Consider the following 11,393-nt stretch of genomic DNA (forward strand, 5'->3'; position numbering starts at 1 on the left):
AGTATTTCACGTGTCACGTGAGGCTTGACCAATCGGTGTGTCATGTTTAGAAAGTGAAAACGCAGTGATAACAATACTCTCCTGGCGGAGAGTAATAAACAAACAGATAAACAAAACAATACTTCTTTCAGATCACAATCTCATTCAAATACAGACAATAAACAAACTACTCGGACGTAAGGGCGAGCGTCACCGCAGACCGACGCTTCAAACAATAACAACAGTTCACGCGTTAAGTGTTCAACCGGCCTCTTCTTCCCACGCTCTCGAATAAGTCTATTAGTATTAGTCCTTATATCCAAATGAAACGATAACGATCTTCCGCGCGAACGGAAATATGGACTTATCTCACCCGCGGCTCCGTCAGAATCCTCTCGCTGACCGGCGGTTCGTTCATAAATCCAGCGATTGTAACCCCACGGCAGCAACGTCTCGTTCCTCTTCCGATGGGCTCGCTATATCTCGCTTCTTGGCTGCAGCTTACTGTTTAGTTAAAACTGACAACCTAAACTAGTAACACTGGCGCCCAGGAGATCTCCTCTCGATTCACCCGTTCACACCGGTTCACAGGTTTGTTTGTTCCCCCCTCCCCCCAGTACCACACCTTCTATTTGAAACGTCGGGTGGCACAAATCATTCAATCACCCACTGATCAGACCCATTACCCTCACGTGAATTGGAAATGTCCATATGGCTCATAGAGTCCAACATGTTACATATCACTCGTATATAATAACATGCATAAACAGATCAGATGTTACATATCACTCGTATAAAATAACACCCATAGATCAAGCAGATAAATATAATAAATATAATGTGCATTTGTCACATATGTACAGAATTAATAAGAACATCACTCTATGATGTTACATGTGAACCCATCTCCCCACCTTGTACCTCCTGTACCAACGAGTTACTAACATGATCACCACATTTAATTTAAAGTAAATCAATAAATAAAGCATATCAAAGGCTCTTTGTTTCCCAGAGTTGAGGTAATCTTTGTCACTGTGATTTAACGTCATCCTGATGTTTCCCTTCATGCGTTGTGTCTCAGACTAAGATGGTCCAGCACATCAGGAAGAAACATCCAGAGTTCGCCCAGATGGCCAATAGCGCGGCTGTGATTAGCAGCACCCCTGCTGTCATCAACGCAGATGGAACCACGGCGGAGACCGTAGTGGTAAGAACACTGGAATATACTGTATACTCAGGAGACCCTTCAACAAGACTAGAACATACTGTACACTCTAAAGACCCTTCAACAGAGTGTTACAAGGATGACATCTTGTTGGCCAGACTGGACCTTAAAGGACAACTTTGTTTTTTTTACAACCAAAGTTTAGGTTTCAGCTTGTAATAAAAGTAAATAAAAGATGAGTTATTTTATTTTCATTTACTGCTTTCTATAGTTTTAGCAATTTTTTACAGTGGGCGGGGGCATTCTGTCCAGTGGCTAAACATGCCTTTTTTACACAATAAAAACCATCAAAGACCTGTGGTCTTTGATGGTCAGATGTGAGTTATTGGGGGCTAGAAGAGCTACTGTAAATGATAATAAAGAAAACGCCGGGTAATTGTGTAAAAAAAAAGATATATTTAGCTACCGGACAGAATGCCCCCGCCCACTGTAAAAAAATATTGCGAAAATTGCTAAAACTATAGAAAGCAGTAAATAAAAAAATGTTAACACTCATCTTTTATTTACTTTAATTACAATCTAAAACATAAACCTTGGTTGTAAAAAAACAAAGTTGTCCTTTAATGAAGCATATCTTCATTACATTATTTAACTTGTGTGTGTAAGTACTCATTCTGTCTATCACTACTGTAGAAAAAAAACTTTACTGAAACTGCAAAGAGCTGGAAAACATGCATCTTTTTAGAGGTTGAATTTGACCTTTGAAAACCTACTACAATGTATGGAAACACTGCTTTTGGAGAAAAGAACATTTCGGGTCAGATATTAAAAAAGGCAATTAATATGGAACACACTATTTGTGGTTTGTGTTTCTGGGCATTCTGTCGTCCCTGTCAGAGGAGACGGCTTATTTAAGTTTTTAAAAAGAGAACATCTACAAGTTCTCTGAACCACATGTACATTATAATGTCAAACAGTTGCCTCTGTCACTCTCCAATCAACTTATTGGCATGTCATGCCTTATGTGTAAAGCACATGGAAGATTCATTCCTAGGATATCATATTGACAGTGTAAAGTGATTTCCCTCCATAGACCACCGACCTGCTGACCCAGGCCATGACAGAGCTGTCTCAGACATTGACCACAGACTACCGCACGGCCCAGGGAGACTACCAGAGGATCCAGTACATCCCGGTGTCGCAGGCAGGGGGCAGCCTGGCACAGCCAGGGCACATCCAGCTCCAAGTGGTCCAGGTGGCCGCGGTAAGAACCAGGATGTGGTGCCTGACCATGATGTAACAGATAACTTAATTGACCCTAATTTCAGAATTACATTTGTATTCACCGTTTAAGCATTTGGCTGAGGCTCTTGTTGTTGATGAACCTCTTAACCCTTTAAGACCGGGAACGCATCTGTGTGTCATTTTTAGATTTATTAGGCTGTTCAAAAATAGCAGATCTACTTATAGATCTGCTATTTTCGAAAAATCTTGAAAATCTTTATACATTTTTAACTCTGTTACAACTTCTTGGGGTCCCTGGAACAAAACATTTTGATGTGGGGGTCCAATTACATTTACCAATTACCACTGATATTATTTTATTCGGATATTTTTTCTAAAAACTGTTTTGTAGACATTTGTAGAATCCCCAGAAGCAAAGATTTGAGTTACAAATGTTTGCTTTAAAAAAATTATATATTCAAAGATTTGCACACATTTTCCAATTTTTCCCCCCAAAAATAGCAGATCTACAAGCTCATAGCGCGGCACTCGGTGCGGCGCTACAAGCTTGTAGATCTGCTATTTTTTAATAGCCAAAGAAATCTAAAAATGACAGAGATGCGTTCCCGGTCTAAAAGGGTTAAGCCATATTTTATACTTCATGTCGCACAAACAATGTGACGGGTTGTGAGTACCGTAAATTTCGGACTATAAGCCGCAACTTTTTTCCCATTTTTCGACCCTGCGGTTTATATAATTTATATAACGGTGCGGTTTATCTATGGATTTATATAGCTAACGGCCACTAGGGGACCTCCTAAATCTAGGGATTTTACACCCGCGGCTTATAGTCCAGTGCGGCTTATATATGTACAAATCATTCAATTTAGCTGCTGCGGCTTATATTCAGGTGCGGCATATAGTGCGAAAATTACGGTATGTCTGTTTTCACGCTTTTGGAAAATTGGACGTGACCCTTATGCAGCACATGCATCCACTTCTTACTTCAATGTAAACTATTGTCCTCTCTGTGTGTGTGTGTGTGTGTGTGTGTGTGTGTGTGTGTGTGTGTGTGTGTGTGTGTGTGTGTGTGTGTGTGTGCGTGTGCGTGTGTGTGTGCCCCCCACCAGGCCTCCTCCCCGCATTCCCAGCACCCCACAGTGGATGTGAGTCAGCTGCATGACCCTCACGGCTACAGCCAGCATTCCATCCAGGTGCAGCACATCCAGGTCACTGAGCCCACAGGCAGCACACAGGGAAGCAGCCAGGTAAACACACACACACACACACACACACACGCACACACACACGCACGCGCACACGCACACGCACACGCACACGCACACGCACACACACACACACACACACACACACTGAACATGTTATGCCAGTGGTCAGTGGCGTGCACAGACATTTTGAGGGGCAGGTGCTCAAGTACATTTAACTTTTTTTTGTTTACTTGGTCTGCTCTTTTTTCCCTCTACACCTATAGCCTACCTCTTTGCCAAAAATAGCCGATCTACAAGCTCACAACAAGCTTGTAGATCTGCTATTTTTGGCTAAAGTACTTCTCAGAAAAGGGATGCTAGTGGTTATGGTAAAAAGAAAAATCATATCACATAAAGATTTGGCGGACCCCCTGTAGTAACTCTGAGGACCCCCTAGGGGTCCCGGACCCCCTGTTGAAGACCCCTGCTGTAAACTGAAAAAAAACAAAACGTTTTTTTCTTTTTTTCAAAAGGGCACTTCTGGTCAAGAGGGCAAAGGGCAGGCGCTCTAGCACCACCTAGAGTCTATCTGTGCACGTCCCTGCCAGTGGTTCCCACACTTTTTAGTCTAGGACTCCAATGGAAACAAGACTTCTTTGGGTGTTTTCCTTTTAGACAAAGTGTTTGACTGTACCACATTTCTGTCTAATAAAATATTCAATCAATAGCCCAAGACCCAAAAGAGAAATTAGACGTTTGCCCGGAACCCAAACTAGTGAAAATAGCAGATCTACAAGCTCACAATGTGTCGCTTCGCGCCGTATTGTGAGCTTGTAGATCAGCTATTTTCACTACTTCTTCAGCTTACATTTATTTATGGAAATGATTAGATCTTTTCATTTTATTTATGAAATGCTTTTGAAAAAAATGGAATTGTTTTTAATTGATGAAAAGTTGTGATTGTTTTCATTTAAACTTCTTAAAATCTTTTGAAATATATATATATATATATATATATTTTTTTGTGTAGGAAACGAAAAAAAAGGAGATGTTTACTTGGTCCACGACCCACTCTTTGGAAACACTGCGTTATGCTACTAGCCCAGAAAAACTTGGCTACTGCTGGTTATCTTGTGCAGGATAATGGGCCACAGTGGGATGCATGGTATTTGAGGGGAGCGAATGAGGGGGCAAGGAGTTTGAACAGATCTATTAGAATCAGCTCAGGGAGGGGAGCCAAAGGTCTGATTAGGAGCTTAGAGTCGTGACAGATTTTCTCAACTTGCTTTAGAAAAGGAGGGTAAAACAGGGACTCCTGGGGTGCGTCCAACATGGCAGCAGCATAGAAGGGGAGATTTAGAAAAAGAAGAAAAATATAGAGGAAAATTATACAATGTCGGATTTCTGTGTAATAAAGAAAACTTACACTCAGCAAGTTGATGTGGTTTGCAATGCACGTCAATGGGGAATTAATCAGGGTCACTGTTAAATTCTGTTATGTTGGTGAGTCAGGGGCTGTCAGCGGAACAAATGTATTATTTATTTATGATGAAATGTTCTCTCTGTATCATTATTACCGATCTCCTCACAGGTCCCAGGTCAGCCTCTAAGTCCCTCCTCTCAGCAGGCCGGCCAGGACCTAAGCCCCACCCAGTTGACCCCTGTGACCTTGGCACAGAGCCACACCCTCCAAACCCCCGGCAGCCAGCAGCAGGGCACGGTGCAGCACGCTTACATCCCTGGGAACTGGAACTACAGAGGATACCGTGAGTTCACATCCAGTGTTCATTTTGATTTCAATGTTTTTTCTGTAAACAAATAAGTAAAGAATTACATACATTTCCATAAAAATAATAAAAAACCTTCGCAGAAATAGTGAAAAAATGATTGAAAAGACTTTTGAGTTAATCATAATGTATTTTTGTAAGTTTGGGTTCCGGTGAGACACTTGCATCTTTTGGGAACCCTCAGGGACGTGCACAGATAGACTCTAGGTGGTGCTAGAGCACCTGCCCTTTGCCCTCTTGACCAGAAGTGCCCTTTTGAAAAAAAGAAGAAAAAATGTTTTGTTTTTTTCAGTTTACAGCAGGGGTCTTCAAGAGGGGGTCCGGGACCCCTAGGGGGTCCTCAGAGTTATTACAGGGGGTCCGCCAAATCTTTATGTGATATGATTTTTCTTTTTACCATAACCACTCGAAACCTAGCATCCCTTTTCTGAGGAGAACTTTAGCCAAAAATAGCCGATCTACAAGCCCACAACGCCTCGCAGTGCGAGGCGTTGTGGGCTTGTAGATCGGCTATTTTTGGCAAAGAGGTATAGGTGTAGAGGGGAAAAAAGTGCAGACCAAGTAAACAAAAAAAAGTATAATTTACTTGAGCACCTGCCCCTCAAAATGTCTGCACGCCACTGGGAACCTCTGTATGTATACCATTAAACACATGTTGATCCTGTTGACGGCCGTAATATGAGGCGCTCTTGCTGATATCTCTGTGTGACTCTTCCTACCTGACTGTGTACCTGTGTTTCTCCTCTAGCGTCTGAGATCCAGATGATGGCACTCCCTCACGCCCAGTATGTGATAGCAGAGGCCAGCACGCCTGGATCAGGAGCCAACACTGGCCAGGTCAAAACTGTGAGTGAATAGTGGGGCTATTTGCAGCTTTGTTTCGGCTGTTATTTAACCCATTGAGACCTGAAGCCGATTCTACATGTCTCCTAAATCTCAACAGTATTCTGAAAAACGTATGTTTCTATATCAGTGGTGCTCAATCTTTTTCATGTCAAGGACCCCCAAAATTATATGCATTTGGCCGCGGACCCCCATCAAAATATGTTGTTCCAGGGACCCCCCAGAAGCAAAGATTTGAGTTAAAAATGTTCGCTTTAAAAATATATATATTCAGAAGATTTGCACACATTTTCACGATTTTTCAAAAAATAGCAGATATACAAGCTCATAGCGCGGCACCAAAGTGTAAAATAATGCTTTTTAGCTCAAATAAAAAAATGACACAGTTCCAGGTCTTAATGGGTTAAAAAAATCACTGCACTGTACATAACTGAAGCAGAATCAGTTTTAGAATATTTTGTTTTAGAATGTATTGTGAGACCAACCAGAAGCGTGCTGTGCTCTGAAGTGCGTACCTGTCTTAAAAGTTTTGAAACGCCTACATTCAGTAAACAAATCAAGCAAACTTTTGTGCATATCTAGGAATGAAATGAAACGTACAACAGTGTAATATTGCCATCTCACCAATGCCAATAACACACTTGATAAATCAATACAAAACGTTTTCCTCTTCCATCCTCACTGCAGACACACTACGTCATCTCCGAGGGCCAGACAGATCTGGACACCAAACAGGTGAGTGTACCTCCGAGCTCCGCCCAGGACCACGCAGAACACCTGGAGCAGCAACCAGCCAATCAGCAGGCCACCACACAGTACATCATCACCACGACCACCAATGGCAGCGGAGCTAGTGAAGTGCATATCACCAAACCCTAAAGTCTGATTTATCCCTAGTTGCACACCTGTGTCTTGCACCGAAAATACCAGATCTACAAAGTTACAACATGTTGCGCAGCCACGTGTTGTGAGCTTGTAAATCTGCTATGTTGGTGCGAGACACAGGTGTGCAACTAAGTATAAAGCAGACACAATTCTGAAAAACTGAGGGTCGATGCTGCATGTAGCCCCTTTAGCACACCGGGAAAAAATCGAATGAAACTTGTGTGCGCACAAATACTAGCAATTGTACACATGCACAGACTTGGAGTGTCCCTCCCAGAGGAAAATGGGATTAAGTAGATTACCAGCACAGTTTTATGTGTCTGTTATGTTATGGACTTTTCCAGAGGATTGGGATATCGAGTTGAAGGAGTCACAAGGACTTGTAGCAAACGGCGAAGCAGTAATACATTTGTTTTGGGAAAATTTACATAAAATACACGCAATCATGTACTCCAGTAAAGAACGTTTTTAAAGGTACAACACTGGAAAAAAAATATTTTTCCTGATTTTTTTTTTTTTTAGCAAAATGGTGTAGCTGAGAGCACACATGGCTGCAAACCCCCTCCCTTTACTTGTCTTTGCCCAAGTTGGGTCTCTAATGTATTGTAATTTAGAGTAACTACAGTAAGTTAATATTCATTGTGCCGTTTCTCGTTTGATCATGTAGTTATCAATTTGGGAATGTTCTCAGAGATACTGGGCTGTTATTCCTTCATTTCCTCCAAAGTTCAGATTGAGTTCTGTTGTCGTTTATCTCTTTCCTATTCAAGCGGCCCTGAAACTGTTTACTTCTTTCATGTCAAATTGACATGGCAAGGGAAGAATGCTTTGGGGTGTGTTGTTACAGTTATTAACCCGACTGTTTTCACCTCTGGTTTTGTTTTACATAAATTTCAATATTGTTCTCTACGACCTGAAACTAGTGGTTTCTTATGTCTTTAAGGTGAAATAATAACGTTGCACAGATTGATTGCTCTCCTAACATACTGCATAGATTCCATAAGGCTGTGTTTTAAAGTGAGACCTTTATACAGTGTAACATTTTTTTTAACGTTTTAACTTTGTTCTTTTGCAATAGACACTTTTCAGGCTGTGAGAAAAGTTTCTACATATGAGGTTCACCTACCCCTACAATGTGCTTTGTATAGGAAAATGGCCCATCTAAAATTCAGGAGATCATAGCTTTCCTTATTTATCTAGTCTGGTCATTCTCACCCCTGGTACTATGGACCCGGACGATTGCTAGTTGTTTTATTTGTTTTGTTTTTATTCGACCAACTAGTTAGTTGTATTCACCTGGTGTTCCAGGTCTAATAGTCCACCAAAGACTCCTTCAGGCCCCTGGTTAGCCACTTAAACCCTATACAGTTAGTTGACTGGATTCCTATGAACTCTATACTAGGTCCCCTCCTGTTTTCGCTATATATATATATATATATATAAAATAGCAGATCTGCAAGTCACAACGCCTTGTAGATTGGCTATTTTCACCGACTGTTAGCCCTAGAATATGGATACTGGAGCACAAGTGGCTAGAAAGAAACGATAGCAGCTGTCTGGGCCTCCAGGGCTGTGATGTGTTAAATTTACATCACATGGACGTTATTACGGGTTAGATTTTCACCACTCTTTGACATCTTTCACAGCTGGACATTTTGACTGTAAAATGGTTTATGTGCACTGCTTGTAATGTGCTTGCAAGCATCACCCTGAAGGGAAAACACACCTGCTCCCTAATCCATTATTTATAATGATCTATATGACCATAGATGAAGAATGAAATGTACAATATCGCTGTAATATTAAGAGTTCCCTTGTGTACAGTGTTTCCCATTATTGTTGCAGGTGAAATTTGTCATTTGTCGTGTTTGAGAAATTAAATTATTTTTTATCTGTACGTTGTATTGTCTGTTCCTACAGTATAGTTGGGAAGGAAAGGCAACAGTCATAAAATGTAAGGGAGCAGCCACTGTGAGATGCTAGATGGCACCTTGTATTACAGGGACTTGTAGCTGTAGCTTTTCAAGGAGATTATAATGGTAAAATATTAACCTGTACTGAAGCCAAATTCTCTTAATGTTTCATTCTATCACTATCGGCTATAATATTTTTTTCCCCCCAAAAGATGGCCGTTACACATTGTCAACAGTGTAATAAATGTGTTTTATACAGTATAACACACAGCACTATTAGAATGTAAGGTAAAAAAATGATCTTTATGTGGGGTCTTTTTGGTTCAGCCAGTGAAAATCAGGGTCAGGCTTTGGAACAGTGGAGCCACCTGACCTTTTGGCCCCCGGGGATCCAGCTCTGCCTGTAATCAATAGTCCAGCAGAGTATCACACAAGTGTTCACTTTATATCACATGGCAGAAATAAGCTTTCATACTTTGGCGAGAGGAAACAAATAAAACAATGACACGGAAACCATGAACTGCCGTTACCATTTCTGTGGTTAACTTATTGTGGTGCTGGAGGCATATTTGTCAAGAGGTCTCTGCTTGCCAATGAGGTATGTGATGTCTGTACCACTGAGGATGACTCTTGAGTAAGATGTAGTAACATCGAAACGTCAGTCATTCTCTGTATGCTTAAAGTTGTCCGAGCTGCCCCAGTGTCTTCCTTACACTTGCATAATTATGTACTGTGCTACTACGTTAGTTCACTGTATGAGTCGGTTGTTTCTGTACCATGCGTAGTCTATGTACTCGGTTACTATGTTGGTAATCTTTCAAGACAGATTCTGCTAACAGCAGAATTTGTCAGCGCCACTGCCTTAAACATGTAGATTTGTTACTAACTTTATTTATATAGCACCTTTCAAAAACAAGTTAACAGTTAAAAAGTACAAATCAGACATTAAATTGCATAAATAGTACAACAATTCATAATCTAAGAAAAGCTGTGCGATAGAGGTGAGTTTTTAGAAGAGATTTGAAAGAGGACACTGAGTTTTCCTGCCTGAGGTCCCCAGGCAGTGAGTTCTACAGCCGAGGGGCCCGAACGGCAAAAGCCTGGTCGCCCTTTGTGACAAGACGAGACTTTGGTACCGTCAATAAGGCCCTGCCTATAAGGAGTTATAAGTTATAAGGAGTTATAAGATCACAGATATACGCAAGAGCCTGACCATGTAGGGCCTTAAAATCTCACAAATAACCAGTGAAGGGCCGCAGGGACTGGTATAATGTGCCCACCTCTCGTTGTGTGTGTCAGGAGCCTAGCAGCTTAATTTTGTATCAGTTGCAATCTTTGAATATTTTTCTTACTGATCCCTGAATAAAGTGCATTGCAATAGTCAAGTCTGGAGGAGATAAAAGCGTGGAATAAACCCATAAGCACCAGGAGGAAGTGGACGAAGAAAGTGGAGGAGCCAAACAGAGTTCCTGTTTCTACACAAAAAAGGAGGTGGTGCCTCCAGAGGCAAAAACAATGTTTTTTTTACAAATTGGCTCCCAGCTTGCTATGTTAGTTCACTGTATGCAACATCCGTTTTCTCTGTGCCATGTATGCCAGTATGTACTGTTAACTTACTATGTTACTTCACTGCATACAAGGTCTGTTGTCTCTACCATTGGCGGTCAATATGTTGTTGCTAAAAAGCATTGAACAAGTGGAAAGCATTGAAAGAAGACAGTGGCAGTCATGATGATAATATATTTATAGTTATTTATTTTTTCATTGATTACAGACTGGTGGTGGAATGAAAGAGCTAAACAGAACAAATCAGCTGTGTAGAGAAGTGAAAGCATCCTAGAGTGAGTGTAATCAATTCTCTGCCCACCCGAGTAGTGAAATTATTTTTGTTTGTTTGTTGAGAATCACTTCTAACAACAAGAACACGAGTAAACACTTCAAAACACAAATCAATAAAAAGATGACATTTTGAGACAATCCATTTCACATCTTCATTAAACTGCTCGGACCCGCAGAGGAGCGCTTTACTTGTCGGATTCTCAGGCACTTAAAAACAGCCATAAAAAAGGACACATCATTGACAACGAAATAAAGCGCTCCTCACTCAGTTTAAATTCGTCACAACATACAAAATATACTAGAACTATGTATTTTAGACTAAATATATGAGAGAACATATATTTGGAATGGCCAAACATATAACCTATGATAAAAATGTATTATGAAATATATTTCCAGGGTGTAAAATATAATTTGTAGGTTGGATGTAGGTTGATTTATTAAATCTATATTTTTTACCAGCATGAGATGTTAAAGGGGACCCATTATGCTTTTCCTGACTTTCTGATACTGTATGATATTACATGTCAGATGTTTGTATTAAATGTGG

The 11,393-nt window shown here is 40.8% G+C and overlaps 1 protein-coding gene across 2 annotated transcripts in view; it reads left to right on the top strand.

Annotated features, from left to right (window-relative positions):
• Positions 1 to 8,988, top strand: part of prdm10 (PR domain containing 10) — a 32,354-nt gene extending 23,366 nt beyond the window's left edge. For both annotated transcript variants that reach the window (XM_084063895.1, XM_084063896.1), the window contains exons 18-23: positions 1,061 to 1,186; positions 2,238 to 2,408; positions 3,499 to 3,636; positions 5,168 to 5,342; positions 6,112 to 6,209; positions 6,894 to 8,988. In XM_084063895.1, the coding sequence (XP_083920021.1) occupies positions 1,061 to 1,186; positions 2,238 to 2,408; positions 3,499 to 3,636; positions 5,168 to 5,342; positions 6,112 to 6,209; positions 6,894 to 7,085 (900 nt within the window). In that variant the 3' untranslated portion in view covers positions 7,086 to 8,988. The remainder of the gene's footprint in view (positions 1 to 1,060; positions 1,187 to 2,237; positions 2,409 to 3,498; positions 3,637 to 5,167; positions 5,343 to 6,111; positions 6,210 to 6,893) is intronic.
• The last annotated feature ends 2,405 nt before the right edge of the window (positions 8,989 to 11,393 follow it).

The sequence above is a fragment of the Gymnoscopelus microlampas genome (genome assembly GCF_963454915.1).
Source record: "Gymnoscopelus microlampas genome assembly, chromosome: 8".
Classification (NCBI taxonomy): domain Eukaryota; kingdom Metazoa; phylum Chordata; class Actinopteri; order Myctophiformes; family Myctophidae; genus Gymnoscopelus; species Gymnoscopelus microlampas.